This window comes from Geospiza fortis, unplaced genomic scaffold (assembly GCF_000277835.1).
Source record: "Geospiza fortis unplaced genomic scaffold, GeoFor_1.0 scaffold40, whole genome shotgun sequence".
Classification (NCBI taxonomy): domain Eukaryota; kingdom Metazoa; phylum Chordata; class Aves; order Passeriformes; family Thraupidae; genus Geospiza; species Geospiza fortis.
Genome location: NW_005054297.1, coordinates 25,108,624 through 25,127,722, shown reverse-complemented (window position 1 = coordinate 25,127,722; position 19,099 = coordinate 25,108,624). Strand labels below are relative to the sequence as shown.

The window sequence follows — 19,099 nt, the reverse complement described above, 5'->3', positions numbered from 1 at the left end:
GATCCTGTTACCCTCCCCATCCTCTCCATCCCTAAGCTTGCCTCTCCCATTCGGCTAGTTAGTTTGACAGGAGTGTTGTTATAGGAATTATTTTTGAATGCTTGGATCTAGTTAATTCTTTTATAAATAAGACTGAGCAACGTGAAGTATTCCAGCAGTAAAATGACCAAGCTCAAGAGGGTTTTTAATTTTGTTGAGAAAGGCGCACTCTCAATGAAGACAAGCATCGTAAATTATCTAGCTTCTGGACAAGGTCATATTTGGGCTGCTACTGCTTTCCTCTCTGGTGCAATTCCCATTCTGATCGACTCTGCAAATACTATTATGTAAGGAGCACAAGGCTCACTACTCAAGCAGACATGCACACATGCCCACTCACATACTAGTCTGTGTTTGAATGTTATCCAGCAGAAAGTTTAAATGGAAAGGGAAATTTTCAGTTCTTCTGGTTTCAGTAAGTTTCTCAATCAGTACAGCAAAGATTCACTCATTGGCCCAGAAAATCAAAAGAGGACACCTGAAATCAGGAATGGTGCAAGGGAGACTGGACACACTGGCCACAGAAAAAATAGTTTCTTTTTGTCCTCTGTTCTGTTGACTACTTAAGAGCTGACCATTTTAGATGTGTGTTTGGGTCTAATTTTTCAGATGCATCAAATTCCTTACCCACTGCAATTTTTTACCTTTATCCTGCAATATCAGTGAACAGTGACTAATGCAAAATTTTGCTCTGTCTGGAGGATAAAGGGAGATTCTAAAAATCTTATCATATTGTTGAAATTTGAGCTTTTTAATATTGCTAAAACAGTGAATATTTCTAACCTGTTTAGTTGCTGAGCCATTAATCTGCTTTAGTTGAGTGTACATGAGAAAAGAGGACTTGACTTGAGAGTAGAAGTTTAACAGAGCACTAGGAAGCTTAGAGGTGAACGTGTCTGTTTTAGTTTTTTTCCCAGTTAGACTGTTGTGTCCTTAGTAACATTTCAATTTTTTTTTTTTTGTGTACAAAGCAAGTATAGTTAAAATCCATTCGATGATGTTCATTCATCTTCCTGCTGCTTGAATGCTAATCAGAGACCTTAACCTTAACTTTGAAAAAATTTAAATTCTTTTTATTATCTGCCTGACATTTATTGTCAAGTTCAGGTAGGTAATTTTGAAAATTGTTTTACAGATTGAAAGACACGACAACTGTGCGTATGACTACTTGGAAATCCGAGATGGAACAAATGAGAACAGTCCTTTGATTGGTCACTTTTGTGGCTATGACAAGCCAGAAGACATTAGATCTACCTCTAATACCCTGTGGATGAAGTTTGTTTCTGATGGAACTGTTAACAAAGCAGGGTTTGCAGCTAACTTTTTTAAAGGTAAGTGCTAAAACATATTTTGAGAGTTATGAACAGCTTATCACTTCTTCTTGGACTAGAAAATTATGAAGGGATATTAATATTTCTCAGTCTTTTTTACTACTAGACTGAACAGAATACATGCAATTTATTCAAAACAAAACAATAGAGATTTTTTAATCTCCTAGTAAAATGTATCCAAAGACTGAAGGAACATATTCAGCACAACTTTCTACTCTCTTCAGGTTCAGTTAATCAACTTAGTTCTGCAACATATCTGATTTTGTAAAATGGCATATTTTTTACATTGTGTTATCAAATATCATATATAAAGTTAAACAGTGTAATCGCAAATGGCTTTTTTTTCCCCTGTTTAAGTTTTTTATTTCTTTGTCTAAATCTTGTCAGTTTTTTTCTAATCTATTTTCTGAGTTGGTCTGCCTTATCAATTTATTACTCTCTGTAAGGAGGGGAAAAAAACTAAAAAAAAGATCAGAAATCATATTGAGCAATAACCTCAGTCTTCTGTGAAGTTTAGATGAAAGAAATGGCGTTTTTTGGGGGAGAGGAGGGTGTCATACAAACTGCACAAATGCCTGAAGTATTTGATATATGGAAAGTTTGTAATTTGCATGTGGCACTGCTGGTGGCTCAATTAAAGCTACTGGCACTGGTGTGGCCATGGTGACACCTGAAATACAGGTCATGCCAGCAGGAAAACCTTTTTGTTCTTTTGAAAAGAAACCATGGCTTTTCTAATCCTAACTGATAGTTTTCATTGTAGACAATTATAACTTTGAAGGCTATAGGCAAGAGAGTAGGAGCTCTTATTTTTTTCCTGAGAAATTACTTGTCCTGGTGTAAGAAAACAGTATTTCTAGCAATCTGAGGAATATTTAATGAATCTCATGGGTATATTTTGGAGCTAGTAGAGAGAACACACAATTCCTTTCCCTCCCCCAGCCCTGATTCATCTTGTTTTAATATCAGTAGAATAAAAACCTAGGATTTGAGGATTCTGTTAATCTGTTTTTGAGTATGAATTCAGGATAATGTACAGATTGATTCTGAGGGAGATAAAGTGCCCTTCAAGTGACCCTACTGTGGATTTTCAATCTTTCCTTCAATACTTTGTACCATCTTTAGATTATAGCTGCCTGAATTACTGTATGCTGCACACAAAATGCTTATAAATTAGTTCTGCAGCTGTTAGTAGACATTGTTAAAAAAAACCAAAACAACCCAACAAAAAAAACCACACCCCGCAATGGAAAAATTTTTATTTTCTCCATTGCAGGTCTCCTTAGGCTTTGAAAATCGTCTAGTCAGCAACCACAGTGGTTTATGCAGTGCATCTTATAATGGCATGCATACAGCTTTCTGGGTTAATATTGATCCAGCAGTTACAGCTGAGGAAGGTAATTATTTAACACATTTTTGCATTCTTGCCTGTCTTGGCAGAGGAAGATGAATGTGCCAAACCTGACAATGGTGGCTGTGAGCAGCGCTGTGTGAATACCCTGGGCAGTTACCAGTGCGCCTGCGATCCTGGCTATGAACTTGGTCCTGACAAGAAGAGTTGTGAAGGTACAGTGTGCTGCTGTCTTATGGGCTTTTAAAGCTCTCTGAGTGCCGTGGCCTGAATGAAATGCTCCACACTTCCTAGTCTCTGTCTGAGCAGCATGAGATCTGTGGAACCCAACTCAGAAAACCAGTGCTATCCTTTAGTAGTCATGCCAGAGCCATGTTTGTCCCATGTCTGTCAGCAATTTCGTTTTGCAGATTTTGCTGTTAGTCCATCAGGAATGCTGCAAAGTAGGACTCCATATCACTTATTACACTATTCATACTCACTAAAGCAAAGTCTCTCAAGGAGACAATTACCAGCAGAGTAATGTGCCACTTTCTCAGAATCAGAGTGTTTAACGACCCCTCTGAGCACCTCTGACTGGGATGTGCCTGGGAAGCTGGCAAGTCTAGAAGAGCAAGGTCCTCTATTTTAGCTCAAAGCTCAGAGGAATCCTCCCCACTCCTGGTCACACTGTGACTTTTCTTACTTTTCAGGGTGAGCAAAGTGTGTTCAAATAATCAGTTGGAGAAAAAAGAAAGAGATAAGCAGAAGTCTGTGTAAACACAGGATTGAACTGAGATAAGATTTTGCATTCTATGCATATTTCATATCAGAGGAAAGAACCATAAGCTCTTGATCATTATGCACCAACTATTGTTTGATTTTTACTCATTGACACCAATAAATCAAAGGATAGCACAAATTTATTCTTAACTCATCTGTTTGACTAGTGGATGGATTTTGAAAACTGGGGTGTTAGGAGTCCTGGTTTTTCTTCTGATGCAATTCACTGGTCTCTCTTTTTTCTAATTTCCTCTCTTTAATTTGTTATTTTTCACAGTCTGGGGTAGTTTTGCCTAGTTTCTTTGCAATTCTTTCTTGTTATTTTGCTTTTGGATCTGCAGTGTTGGTTTTGGTTTTTTGTTTGTTGTAAGTTTGTGTGAGCTGGTGGAAGTCCTAGATTAAAGGCATGTTAGATTGTGGGTCTCATCAAGCTGGGTTTTTTTGGTTGTTTTTCCTCCCTCACCGACCTTTAGTGATGAGGACATTGGAAAAACAATTTATTTGGATGTCTGCACATGAGATAGACAATAAGAAAATGAGTTCAGTCAAAGGGAGGGCCATGAAGACAAAGGTTTGATCTCTGGGCTTTTGATCATCAGCCCAAATTTACATAAGGAATTGAGTTTAGTTCTGCTTGCTGACTCAAGTCAGAATATTAGAGAAGTCTTTCAAAAGACTCTTCTCTCTGCCTCTGAAAAACAGGAGAGAGATACATTCCAGGCACCCAAACAGTAAAACAACTCTGTCAAAAGAAGTGACTCTAAACATTGCAGTGCAGTGTAGAGCAAAAACCCTGAGCTATCCCTAAAAGTGTATATGTGTTTGTTCCAGTTGAAGTGGCACTCACTGTATGTGTAGATAGTACTTGGAACTGCTGAATCAAAATTACTGTGTAGTCACTGTGAACATTACTTCCTCTTTACAGTTTGGGCCTTTTTTGTGAGCTAGCTCTATTAATTCACATGTGAGTAGAAGCCTCTAGTCAGAAACGTTGCCTTATACTTCACGGCAGTGTTGACATGCACAGAAATTTGCTTTATGATCTTCTAATCCAAGTCTCCACTAATGGCAGCATATTAGAAAGGGTTAAGATTTTCTTTTTTCACTATTTCCACATTTTCCGCCCTTGCCTCAAGGATCAGTAGAACAATGTTCAAAAGCAGAAATTGAAATCTGGCAGTAGTTTCTCTTACCCAGATTGGATCATTTGAGGGGACAGCTTGTGTCATCTGGGTGCAGTCTCTAAACCTATGTCTGGTATTTTTTGATACACTGAGATGTGACCCAGGGTCTTAGTCCGCCCATTCCCATCAGATTACTTTTACATGTATACCAAGAAGTATGCTGCATGGAAAACTAAGGACCAGGAGAAACACTGGTGTGTGTCTGAGATGACAAAATGAGCCTTGACACAGTAACTGGTGAATTCTCCCAGCTGTGTTAGATGGAGTAGATGCAGTATGTGAGATCATCAGCTAGACTGCAATAGCCAGTTTTTAAAGCATTCAGTGTTAGCGGAGAGCAATTGAGCAGAGCTCTCTCCTTCAGCTCTTTGGAAGGAGATTTGTGGATGATTTCCAGTGCTGTCACAGTGCTGTAATGGTTATCAATGTAGCAGAGTGTGATTGAGAGCTTCTCTAAATCCCTTTACTTTCCTTTAAAAAAAAATTGCACAGATGGAAAAGATTAATGAGTTTATCCTTTGCTAGTTGAACTGCATTCAAGAACGTAGTACAGTATTTTTCTGTTTTATGGAGGTGATTATTTGGCATATACTTGGAAATAAGAGGCATTTTCTGTTTTAATTGAACATCCATGATTCAGCAAAAGTAATTGTGACTGAAGTGTACATGACTGCTCTTCCAGAGAAGTGACCCTACCTAGTGGGTTATGGGAGGCATATACAGCCATATGAGCTGAGACAGGTAGGGCTGATTCTGCATCAGTAATCAAGGAGAGAAGCGCATCCTAAGTATCCCTCTGTCAGATGAGGGGTGGTCAAGGTCTTGGGAAGGGCGGTGAGGTCAGAGGACTTGCATGGGAAAGGCTGTGAGAGAATAACCAGAGTCTCTGGAGGGAGGGGAAAAGAATGAATATGATAACGCCTTGTGTAGTCCTGAAACTTATCTCTGCCCACAAACCTGCAAGCTGTTCAAGATAGGGGCTGTCTCTTTCTCTTTGTTTGCACCAAGCATGATAAAGCAAGATTCTGATTAGTCTGTCTGGGCATTGCAGCATATAAGTAATGAGAGGACTGACTCTTCTTAGCATGTTTCTGTTTATAGTAAAACACACTGTCAGTCAAGAAATTATGTTCTCTTTTAATTTTACAGCTGCTTGTGGAGGACTTCTGACAAAGCTAAATGGGACTATAACCACACCAGGGTGGCCAAAAGAGTATCCTCCAAACAAAAACTGTGTGTGGCAGGTGGTTGCCCCAACGCAATACCGAATTTCAATGAAGTTCGAGTTTTTTGAGTTAGAAGGGAATGAAGTAAGTAACCATGAATGAAGAGCTGCACAATCTGTTATACTCTAAGTAGTTTCACAAGCATTCAAAAATAGATATTGTCTTATAGAACCCTTGCTGACCTTTCATATGCTGACAATAAGCATGTATATTCTTGTTTTCGTTTTGGGACTGTTTCTGGATTCTTTCAAAACAAACATGGAAAGAATAGCTCTCTTTTACGTATCATCTAAATGTATATGTATTACAAGAAATTTTAAAAAATGTTCTCTGCTGAGTCTCAGCTGACTTTTTTATCAACAAAATAAAACAGAGCAAATGGGACTGAAGCATATTGGAAAGAATTCAAGAGAAGAAAATCTGGAGAAACCAAATCATCTTTACAGACTGACTACAAAGAATACACATAAGCTGTGGTTAGTGATGGAGTGAGGGAGCATTTAAATCACTTACAAGTATCTCACTGGGGGAATAGTTTGAAGTGAGCAGTACCAGAAATAAGTCACAATGGAACAGCAGCAGTTTTTGAGCTGGGCAACCCCCAAAGGCACAGGGTATCTTCTGCCCAGGTAGGAGGAGGAACAGAGCAGAGCCCTCCATGTGTTGAAGGATGCTCCTTAGAGCTTTAAACAAAGTGGTGGGTGTTGCAGTGCTTTTTTGGATAAGAAGCAGACAAATGTGGGTTTCAACATCCTTTTCAGTTTTTGTTCTGCTTTGTAGGCAATTCTCTGTTGTATCATTGAATTCCCTCACCACACTCCGGCCATAACATGCTGTAACCACTGAGTTTATATGCACATTCTCTACATGGCATTAAGAATGCAAATCCCAGGGTGTTATTTCTGACATTTCTTTTTATTTCTAAATAAATTTGTAGCAATGTATTTAGTATAAAGATGGCCCACCTTTTGGGTAGAGGTATTTGAAGGTACAAAATCTGGAGTTTGATTTATAACTAAGAACCAAATCAGCCATGACTTCTCCAAAATACCTCAATATTATTTTCAGAGGCAACAATGTCAGATTTTTTTTTCCTCCACGATTTTTTGAAGTGGGTTCTCAAGTCCATGAAATTCCAATTTTCAGTGATATATATTACACTCATGTCCTGTAATCATTATGACTAGAAGTGCAAGAGATGTAATAAAAGCTTAAAAGTCCCAAAGAATTGAAATTTAATTACCATTTGAACAAGTCATAAAACCTTTTTTCTTGTACTTTCTTGGTACATGGGCAAGATTTGCAAGGAAAACACCTGGCATGTAATGAAGTGAAATCACTTCTCTAAGGTCATAAAAGACATTCAACATAAGCAGACAGAAAAATTCTAAATTTGTTTCAACAATCAGAACTGGAGTTTGATCATTTCATGTGCTACTAAATCTTGGCTTCTTGCTGTTAAAGAGTAGCACTAAGGATAGATGCCCGTGAAAATCGGAAGAAACGTATAATATCTGGAAAATTCTGATATATTGTTTGAGTGCAGACATAAAATGTATTTATCAAGTACTCTATGTTTTTTATTTGTTGTCGGAGGATTTGCTTGCAAATTTATTTTGTTTGTTGTAGGTCTTCTATTTACGACCAAGTTTAATATGTCTTTTACACTATTACCATTTTAATATTTTACATTCACATTGTGAAGTTTAACTTGTAATTTTTTTTAAGTGCAGTGTAGTATAGAGGAAGTTAGACCTATCTGAAATTACATTTGATTTCTGATGTAAACCTAGGCAACCATAAAAACTATTATATTTCTGGAATTGGTGGGATTTATCAACGTAGTGAGCTATATTTGAAAATCGCATGCATTATTAGAAATATGTCTTCCAATTAGTATAGATCAGCATGTGGCAGTAACTGAAGTTTTATGAATCTTTGTGTTCTTTATACTGTACAGAAAGAGCTTCAAGTGAATTAGTCACTTTTCAACTCTGCCACATGTGAAAATTCTTCCGGTAACAATAAAAGTTTAATCTGCATCTTCAGTGCATTATATTAAAACCAACTGGAAATTTTTCATAGAGAGAGAGAGAACAACAAAGGCCAAAATGTCCTTTTCTATTGTTCCCTTCCAGCTCCCCTGACATTTTTTTTGACTAGAAATTGCAATTTTTCAAATACAACTTGGATTTAATGGACCAATATAAGCTCTGTATGAATCCTCCTGGACAATGTTCTCTCTTAAGCTATTAATTGCAGACAACTGGTACATTTTTGATTAAATGATTGATAGTTGAGCCTAAGAAGCTTAGAAGTTTTTGGCTGGATGGCTTTAAGTTGACCAAGGGATTATGCACTGAAAGTATTATCATTAGAATTAGGCCTTGCAAAAGGCTTTTTTTATTACATTATATTATTTTATTTTTAACCTTTTAATAAAAAATGGCATGCGTCGTGTTCCAAATTATGGCTATGCTACTGTTGGTGAAAGTTGCATGGTTTTAATAGTGGAAAGTTATATATTTGGAAATAAATGAATGTATCTTAAATATGTAATGTATCTTAAATATGTAATGATAAAAACTTACCTTGTAAGTTTCTAGGTGAAAATTAATATTTAAAAACATCTTTGAGGTGCAAGCAGTAGAAGATGTATAGGTTTGGGGTATGTGGTTTATAGCATGCAGATAGGTATAATTTTTAGCATCAACATTTCTAGATTTTAGTTTGCTGTCAATGGAATGTTTGCTTTTTAAATTAAGTAGAAATGCTTCTAAGCATCTTGAAATTTAGATATTAAACACAGGTCAACACCTATAAAAATATAAGTTGGAACTTAATTCATAGTATAGCTATGTGTTGGTGACCGTAAAACATTCTTATCTATAATCAGCAAATGTAAGAATTTACAAATGCTTTCAGAATCAGGAGAAAGTGAAGAAGGATATTGCTCATTTATTATTCAGCAGTAATATACATACCCATCAGAATTCTGGCATTTGTAAACAGCTTCATGCTTTTATTTTGATTAGACAAATATTTTTTCTTTCATTCTTTCCTCAGGTTTGCAAGTACGATTATGTGGAGGTTCGCAGTGGCCTTTCTTCTGATTCCAAGCTGCACGGTAAATTCTGCGGTACAGAAGTGCCTGAAGTTATCACCTCTCAGTACAACAACATGCGCATTGAGTTTCGCTCTGACAACACTGTCTCAAAAAAAGGCTTCAAGGCACACTTCTTCTCAGGTATGGAACAGTACCATTGAATGCCTGTCAGTGCTTCTTGGTGTCCATTGACTAGGTGGAGTGATCACAATTTTGGTATGAAAATGAGTGGCTTCTTTGCTTACGTTTTTCCTGGTAGCTTTGAATTAGTTTTATTTACATAAACATAAAACACTGTCCTATCTTGAAATACCATTCTGAATTGTAATGTCTGTAGAAAATATGTGGAGCATATCTATATGTACTTAAATAACAGCAGAAGCAAGAAAACTTTGTGAGATACAGAGGACAAAATAAAATTTACTGTATTTCTATGTTTTTATTAGATTTCTTTTATCCTAAGTTTTGTTGCTATTTTTTTCAAATCCCAGTTGTAAAGTGATACGAATTGCACACTGTGTACTCTTGTGTTTTTTCTACTCAAGTCGCTTAATATATTCCATTTGTTGGGAAATTACCACTTTGTGGTACAGCATTTGTTTAACATTATGGCTACATCTGTGCCAAACTTTGCACTTCTTAATGTTTTGCAGAAGAACAGGGTTTAAGATCTTGATCTTGCAAAAAAACCCCATGTCTTTTTATTTATGAGTGTTATTTTACTGTGGGAGATCAGAGCGGTGGAAGTTTATATCGTATGAGGACTTATGCTGTTGAATAAAGTTACACATAAGTGAAGCTTAAGATGTGAGGAAATATTTGTTCAACAGTGGCCTCTGCAATTACCCATTGAGTGTGGAATATGGAAATCTGGCTCTGGCAGGAGAGCACTCAGTGTTTGTAGCAAAAGTTTGCTTTGTGTTTTTCCTGCGTGTTACACACACACATAGGGATAGGTAACTTACCTTCTGTAAAACAACAAAAAACACCAGTTCCATCTGCCCACATCCCTAAACTAGATGTCAAACAGAAGAATTGTTGAATTGTACCGCAGATTTTTTGATAGCAGTGAAAAATCTGAATCTGGAGAATCCTGACTTTACTTAGCATGTAGTAAAATATACTACCATTATTAGCATTTGCTTGCTTAAAATATTTTATCAAAACTGAAATGAAATGGTCTTTCATTAATGACTGTTAATACCTATTAATTATGAATAAAAATAATCAGTAGAATGTGTAAGGAATGTGGTTTGGAAAGGGAAAAACATATTTACCAAGGCAAACAGTTTAGACTTTCAGTATTTTCTTATTATGAATATTTTCATGCTTTTATTAAGCAACTATGAAATACGGAAAGAGGTGTTTTGTCTCATACAAAGATATAACAAACCTTTGATCTCTTTTAAGTATATCTCTTTCCTAGTAACCACATTTCTCTGGTCCTTATGTTCCAAAGATCCATCTTTACTTATAGTAACACTTTCTACTTTTAAATTTATGATTTACATTAGCAAGAAGCATTCAAGGTTTGCTCATTATTTGTAGTAAATACATATGTGCACACAACAGAGCTTCCTCCTAGAAGCACACAACTAGTCATTTTCTGTTGGTCTAGTTGTGCCAGCAGGACTTGTCACATTGTCTTTTTACAGGAATATATATTGACATGTTCAAGTTCTAAAGACTGCAAATGAAGTTTGTTAAATCTTTTCAGATCTTACAGATATTTCAGATAAGACTAGCAATGATAGTGCAGTAATTTATATAAGCTCCATGGTTCAGAAGTTGTGTTTCCTGGACATCCTGGTCATTTATACATCTATGGTTAGTTAAATTTTGGTTTTCATTAAAGTAATAGTTCATCTTCACATATGAATTTATTTATTTTGCTCAAGTGACTTTCTTTAAATGAGTGGGTTCCACCAATGGTGTGTCTTGGGGAAAGACTAGACTGAAGGTCATGGATTACAAAGTATCAGGTTGTAATTCTTCAGAACTAATTTCCCTTGTATATTTCAGTTCTGAAAGAAATGTTCTTATCTTTCCCTCACAAGGTAATTCCAAAAAGAAATGTTTAGTGATGTCATTGATCACAGAATAAATTCTTTAGTCAGGGATAAGTTTGAACTAATGTATTTTTCAATAAATAGAAATGTGTTGTGTCCTAGATATTGTATATATCTAATCCCATTCAAAAAAAAAAGATAGTTTGATATAAAAAACCTTTGAATCTGTAAGTATGTAAATTTACTGAGTGCTTCATAACACATTCCTGCCAGCATTTCATATGATTTCAAATACCTGAATATGAGTATTTTATTTTTATTCTTCCTGAACTATCTTCCATTTGTTCTAATTTCTAGCAGATTCCATTCTTCTATGTCATCTGGCTTTCCCTGTTTGACAATGTTTTCTGATTAAGACAGAAATTTTGTAATGCTTGAGAAAAATCAAACTTCTGAACTTAAAGTATCTAAAAAGGAGATGCCATCTCCAAATAATTAATCAGACATCTTAGGACTATCATAAAGCACTGTTACTTTCTTGTCCCCGAGTTCCTTAATGTGGCCATAATATGCTATTCATCTGCCAATAAAGAACAGACTTGAGACTTCAAGTATTTTGACTTTTGGGAGTTGATGACAGAATTTTTCAGCTGATGAAGTGCCAGTTTTTTGCCTGTTTATATGTATATTAAACTTCAAAATACAATAACTTTAGAATGATATCTGTGTAGAAATACTTTGACACTTGATTGCAGGTATTTACCAGTTTTATTAATTAAATCACAATAGATGTGAAAGCAGTTATAAAGACATAAATAATGACAAAAAATGTAATGAGTAAAACACTGCATCTTGCACTCTTTTCACCAGTAAAGGCCATCTGCAATGCTTAGCAATATAGAAAGGTGGGTAAGTTAAATTAATGTGAAGATTAGGAACTGAAAATTGTTCCTCAAGCACAGCCAAAGAACTACTCTTTCCTTCCACAACTCTTTTGGTGGTGAATTCTGCACCACAGCTAGAGATGAGGAAGCATGGCCCAGCTCCAGCTCAGACGACAGAAAGCAGTTTTTGGGTGGTTGAAACCTGCTGTGATAAACTGTGAAAGCAAACAGTGACATAGGGCAACAGATGACCTGCATTAGGAAGGAATTTATGTTGATACAAGACAACATGTAATTATATTTTTGGCTGTAAAATAGTGTTAACAGCCAGACAGGTGCTACTGGAAAGTGAGAATTTTTTTTTTCAGCATTCTGTAAAATTTACATCTGATGGGACAGTTCTGAAGAAAGCTCAGTTAGGAGTCTCTGCAGGGATCTAGCTGAACTATGGAGACTCTATTGTATATTTATAATCAAGTTTGTCAGATGAAGAGAGGAAACTGGGGGTCACTATATATTATTAAAAAAAAACAACTTTTAATAGAACTTTTTGGAATTGGATATTAGGCTTCTAAACAAAAAGCTTCCAATAATTAGTTTTTTATTCTCCTTCCTCTGTCTTTCTTCTGTCCTCCTCTGTCTCCCGCTTTTGTTATAAGACCAAGGCCTAGGAGTAAGTCCCTGCAGGACTCAGCACACACTACTGGGCCTGTAAGACTAGAGGTGTGTTAAATAACTTCAAAAAGATAACAATTATATATATATATACACACCCCCCCTTTTTTTTCTGTGATCTTTCTGAAAAGATGACCTGAGGATTAGTCATAGTTTGTCATTAAACTGCTTCCATTTATCATAGGTTTCAAACTTACTTTAGTGTTTTAAATAAACATGAGTGATTCTCTGCATAAACATTCAAAATATACATGGGTTTTGATATAATGTAAAAATGAGGTTTGTTGGGACATCTCTTCTTGGGTGGTGATTAATTGAGCAGTTAAAAAGAGAAAGCTAGAATGTTTCTAACCTTGAACAAAAACTCATCTCTGGTGCCATCCTGGTACATTTTTTTCCACAGACAAGAAAGCTGCCTGCAAAGAGAAAATTTTTGGTTTTGAATCTTGCAAGGACTTGGTACAGGTCCCTTCAGGCTGAGTCCATATTATTCACAGACTGGTGGCCTCTGAGGGTCTCAGAGGTACGACCATTTGTCCTCAGAATGATTCAATCTATTATTTTCTTGAGAATGGATCTTTCCTTCTTCTGAGTACTAAAATGAGAAAAGAAAGAAAGTATCCATTTAAAATTGGGGGTACTCATTTCCATCTGTCAGCATAACAAATGGCTTTGTTTTTACATGGCAAAACATTTGTTCTCGTAACTAATACAGACTAATTGTTGGGGGTTTTTTTCACAAATTTTTAAACTGGGCAATCAATTTGACAGAAAGTCTGTTCTCAATTATGAAGTGTGAGGAAGGCTTGTTCAACAGTTGCATCCTTGATTAACTATGTACAAGTAATTATTCTAGCTCAAATGTGTTCCAAAACTTCTCCTTTGTACCTTCTGTCCATTATTTTATTTCTGAGGACATCCAACGTGGGACTATTTGCTTATGCACTTGTCTCTTAAGAGATTATTTTATAGAATATAAGCATATCTAATGTTAAAATACTTTTCAGTGTTTTCATAGAGTTTGGTGGATGATGAAAATGGTCAGGGCTTTTATTTATTTAGAATTTGTGTACCTACTCTGTGCTTGAAAGCCTAACTTGAATGCATTTTGGGCTTGCCTTCCTTTCCTTTTGTTATTCTGGTGGAAAATTACAAACTAATGCTTAGGAGGGAATACTGAAGATTTTGTTCATAATAGTTCTAATTTCTCAGTTGCTTGCTATTGTTCTTCACTTGCAATGTGGAATTAATTTATGAGAGTGCTTGCTTTTGCAAAATTATGACTTCAGTTCAACGTTTTATAGATTTGCTACCTCAGTTAGGGACTCACTTTGCAAGGTGCATAAACAGTGTATTGTGGAGCTTCTGTGCTTCCTTTCATCATCAAAATGACAAGTAGTATCTCTTTGAATGTATGGTTCCAAGAAGTATCTATGTTTTCAACTCTTCTTAACCTTCAGATCTGTTCACATTTGCAGAAAGCTTCCAAAAACTTTCAGTGCAAACAGATTTGAGAGTTACAGTACAAAATGCAGTGCATGCTTGGGTTTGACTTGCAGAATTTACCTATAAATGCACATTATCATCTTGTATTATAAGTAGAAGCTGATTTTTATGGAAAGACCTGCAAGTCAACAGGTCAAGTGCTGAAAACATTTCGGCAGAGGAAGATGACGTGTATGCAATTACAATGCAAACTTCCTTTGTTGTGTTAATGAATATGAGTGTCAGTAAGGGCAGGAAAAAAATGCGTGAGTAAGACAATGAAAAGAGACTACTTAAATTATCCGTGGTGGCTTCTAATATATAGAAATTCTTGCTGTACCTGCTGAAGTGTGAAATATCACATTGCCTTGTTTGGAGATAATGTTAACTGTTGCTTTCCAAGGTAAATAAGACTGAAGGGGGTAAATGGTCTGCATTTCAACCCACAACAACCAGACCTCTGGGATGACCAAAATTCCTTTGCTCTTTTTCCTCCTCTCTTTACATTTAGTAAAATACAGGGGAAGTTTAGTATGTGTGTGTTTATGTACATATATATATATTTATATGCATAAGTTTTTATATCTAAGAATGTATACATATGTGTGTGTGTGTGTACATTTATAGTTATATAGATGTGCACACATATATTCATGTATGTGTATATACATGTCAGGAGCAGTCTGCCTCTTTTAAAGGGACCAGCCTCACCTAAAGCAAGAACAGCTGAATGACATAGAAGCATGGCAGCAGAGGCCTCTTGCTACTATGACAGCCTGTTAATCTAGTTTGGCTTTTTTCCATGCAATGAATTTGTAGCTGTTTAATGCAGGTCATATTTCCTCCACTACTCTCTGCTTTATTTCTAACACACTAAAAGCTCTTTTGAAGGATTATATGTTAATAAACAGAACTGCGTGCTACATTGTAGCTCTTGAACTAACTAATGCCAAATTCTTTTTTTTCTTTCAATGAAATGTTTTTCTTTTTGTGATGGTCTATAATGTCCAGATTCATTAAAAGTAAAGCACACTATCACTCTGCCGGGGAAAAAAAGCCCAACTTATTAGAAAAGCTTATGTGTTTCTTCTTATATGTTTAATGTATAGAAGTTAAAGTCTTTTTTGATCTATGTGTTCCTTTCAAGATATCACCGTTAAATTATGGAATTTGCACAAAGCTGGGATAATATGTGTTGTCCATAAACTACGCTACCATTGTTTACTAAGATAAAACTGAATATTTATGAAACTTTTACTAGCTAGACCACTTAAAAGAGTAAAAGCTGGTCAATCTCTTACCTCCTTTGTTCTAGCTTGTTCGTTTTACTAGTGTGCTTCTCCCTTAGGAACTAATGCTCAATTCCTAGAGAGATGAGACAGACTCTTTGTGCCACAGTGCAAGGCTGCAGGCTGAGCAAAGAGTGACCTAGAACTAAGGCACCACAAAAGTGCCTCACTGGGGAGAGTGACTGTGCTGTAGCTTATCCTGCTCTGGCCTCAGGCTCCCTGCTCCTCTTGGTAGCAAGGTCTGCTGGGAGCTGTGTGCTCACCTGAGCTTGTTGTGTGTTTTGTAGACAAGGATGAGTGTTCCAAGGACAATGGGGGCTGCCAGCACGAGTGCATCAACACAGTGGGAAGCTACGTCTGCCAGTGTCGGAACGGATTCGTGCTACATGAAAATAAACATGACTGCAAGGAAGGTGAGCAGGAAGGCAGTGGAGTGGTTGGTTACAAAACTGTCTCGCAGAAAGCTTTCCTGCAGCTCTCCTTTCAAACAAAAGAAAGGAAAAAAGTTCTTGGTAATGGGGTTTCAGACATTTGGGCTTAAACACAACATCCCTCCCCTTTCCTATCCCTTCCATCCCCAGCATTTGTGTGGGCTGAGTTTGAGGTCCACAGGAATGAAGTTTGGAAAAGTTGGGGTCGTTGGCACAGAGTGCTACTTTCAATAGTTCTGTGAAGTGTAGAATATTTAAAGCTCTGATAAAGTATTTATCTAAGGCTGTATTAAACACAGGGGTAGAGTTTCTGGAGAGAAGCCTGGTAAAGTTGTGATTAGCTGCTATCAGTAGCAGTTAGTTTCCTCACAGCCAGGTTGAAACGAAATCTACCCTTTCTGAGTTTGTTTTAGGTGACCTATTCAGACAATCTAAGTTCCAGTCAGAGCCCTGCACATCTTTCTTCCTCTTGTCTCTCTCAAGGTGTGGCTACCTTCAAGAAAACAATATGCTTTGGGACTTAAGTAGAATTTAAATTCTCTGCAAATGAACCTCAACTGTCCAGTATCATGAGAGCTGCTGTAATGTCTCAATGTTTTCTAGCATGGATTTAATCTGAGAGTAAAGACATGCCCTTTATGAATTATTTGCATTTTCACTGGTTTTGGAATGCTACTTGCCTACTCTAAAAGTTGGTGTTCGTTTTTTTTTTTTTTTTTCAAAAAATTCTCTGATATGTAGAAAGCAAATTGAGATTGCTAAAAGTAAATACAAAAATGCCTTCTTTTAGTTCTGGGTGCTAGTGGTTTAGTTGCAAAGTCAGCAACTAAGCTGCTCTTTGTACATACTTACAGTTTAGTCTTAGCTGTTCTCCCATTGTGTATATGTTTACCTAGAAACTGTAGTTTACAAATCAAATTGATTGCTCTGTAGCTGCAGTGAAAATTACCAGGCAGAGAAAAAAAGAAATTGTTTGAGAAATTTCTTTTGAAATTGGAGTAGTGAGATTTTCATATGGATTTACACACTTATTGTATGTAGGATGGGGGGAGGAATGGGAAAGTACTTGATGAACTTTTAATATTTATCTCATTTTTATTCTTGTATAAGACTTTTTCTGAAAAAAAGCCATCATTGTAAACAACAGTGTATGTTTCACAACAATCCATAACATGCTGGGTTAATGCTCTAAAGCACATGCCTGAGGGGAGTAACATGACTGTGCACTCTGAAAAGCATGCTTACCTGTCTTCCTAAAGATCCTTTCCACTTGGTGGCTGCCCTGACAAAAAATAGTACTTTGTTGACTACTTCTGAATGCTGACCCCCGGACTAACTGCTGCTATCCCTGTTGGCACAGCTGAATGTGAGCAGAAGATCCACAGTCCCAACGGCATCATCACGAGTCCCAACTGGCCTGACAAGTATCCCAGCAGGAAGGAGTGCACGTGGGAAATCAGTGCCACCCCTGGGCAGAGGGTCAAACTGGTGAGTCTCTGCCTTCCCTTCCTTTTCAGCTTTTCTCCTATCAAATCAGCTTCTCAAATGACTACTCAATGATATGAAACTGTTACTAAACTTTACTGTCAGTTTGCATCCCAGAGGTAAACCATTTTAAAAATTTGCTGAATCCTGTCCATTTCTGGCCAACAGGGACTACTCAATATCACAGAGTTGTGATTTAAGTTTATAGTGATTGGAAGTACTCTCTACAGCAAAGGCAGGAGGAACTCTTTCCTCCTGTCAGACTTTACTATATCATTGTTGCAACTCATAAAACTTGTGCAAAGTTTTGGCAAATATGGCAGAAGCCATTTACACAAATTCCAATATATAGAAAAAGCAAAATTTTGAGTTATGAGCAGTCCTCTACACACACCTTTTCCTGTTCTTTTTTGAGGAGGGAAAAAAGATACAAAAACCCTGGGAATCTGGATTTCTCATTTTAAAGTGGTTTCAAATTTTAATGTAAGTAGAAGAGCAGCCTGGAGTAGATTTGTGAATTCTCTGTCCAGCTGGCTGAGGGCAGTGCTGGTGTCCAAAGACAGGCCTAGGAGAGCTTAGATGGCTTTGAAGGTTTACTGAGGTTATGTGGCCCCTATATGAGGCCAAAGGCACAGTCCTGCCAATAGGGTTTTTGCTTTGAGCTCAGCCCCAGCATTTCTTCTGCAGCTTACTTGCAGGACAGCCACAACAAAAGCTGGCCTTACATATATTTAAACTTCTTAAATTGATTTTTCAACTGTTTTGGAGCAAATAAAGTTAAGGACAGAGATGTCTCTGTTTCAGAGGTAGAAGCAATAGGCAGTACTCATGCAGGGATGAAAGGTGTGTTCCAATCTCATAACTGCTGACCTTAGCAAACCCTAACCCCTTGTCCTGGTTTTGGCTGAGGTAGAATTAATTTTATTCATAGTGGCTGATATGGGCCTGTGTTTTGGATTTGTGCTGAACAGTGTTGATAATACAGAGATGTTTTTGCTATTGCTAAGCAGGGCTTACACAGAACCAAGGCTTTTTCTGATGGGAAGGAAGCTGGGGTTGCAGTGAAAGCTGAGGGGGAGACACAACCAGGACAGGTGGCCCAAACTGACCACAGGGATATTCTAGACTATATGACATCATGCTCAGGATATCAAATGGGGGGAAGAAAGAGGAAGGGGATGGTATTTGGAGTGGTGGTAGGGCCCATGTGATGGCTGAACACCTGCCTGCCCAGGGGAAGCAGTGAATTCATTCCTTGTTTTGCTTTACTTGTGTGTGCAGCTTTTGCTTTCCCTATTAAAATGTCTTCATCTCAGCCCACAAGTTTTCTATCTTTCATACTTCCAATTCTCTCTCCAGTCCTAGTGGTGGGGGCAGTGAGCAAGCAGCTGTGTGGGGCTTGGCTGCTGCCTGGGGTTAAACCACTCCTGTTACTGGTGCTGGTGTGGGATTGTGCATTGAGCCCTGTTTGCCAAAAGTAAAACAGTTGAAGTTACTGGAGGGAATGGTGATCATGGAGAATGAGTGGTGTGCATGCTCTGTCCATTCCAAGGGTGAAAAATAGGTTTCTAATTCAGGCAGTCTTCTCACTGCTGCTTCTGAGCAAGTATTCTTCATACTGGTTGAATAAACTAAAACCAGACAGGTATAGGCATGTTACTGTAAAAGCTTTTCCCATACTTATACCCACAGCAGGAAAAATTCCAACATTCAGATATCTTCAGCCAAATATTCCATGGTCTACTTTACAAAGAAAAGGCTTTTTTTTAATTGGTTTTTGCCGATGGAACTGGAAAAATAGACAGAATTTTACTAGATAGAATTTTCAGCACCACCTCCATG

At 37.1% G+C, this 19,099-nt stretch overlaps 1 protein-coding gene across 1 annotated transcript in view; it reads left to right on the top strand.

Annotated features, from left to right (window-relative positions):
• The window catches only part of TLL1 (tolloid like 1), a 125,561-nt gene that overhangs the window by 95,460 nt on the left and 11,002 nt on the right, over positions 1–19,099 (top strand). The window contains 6 exon segments of the mRNA XM_005415561.3: positions 1,175–1,370; positions 2,811–2,936; positions 5,817–5,977; positions 8,960–9,140; positions 15,629–15,754; positions 17,133–17,260. Coding sequence (XP_005415618.3) covers positions 1,175–1,370; positions 2,811–2,936; positions 5,817–5,977; positions 8,960–9,140; positions 15,629–15,754; positions 17,133–17,260 — 918 coding nt within the window.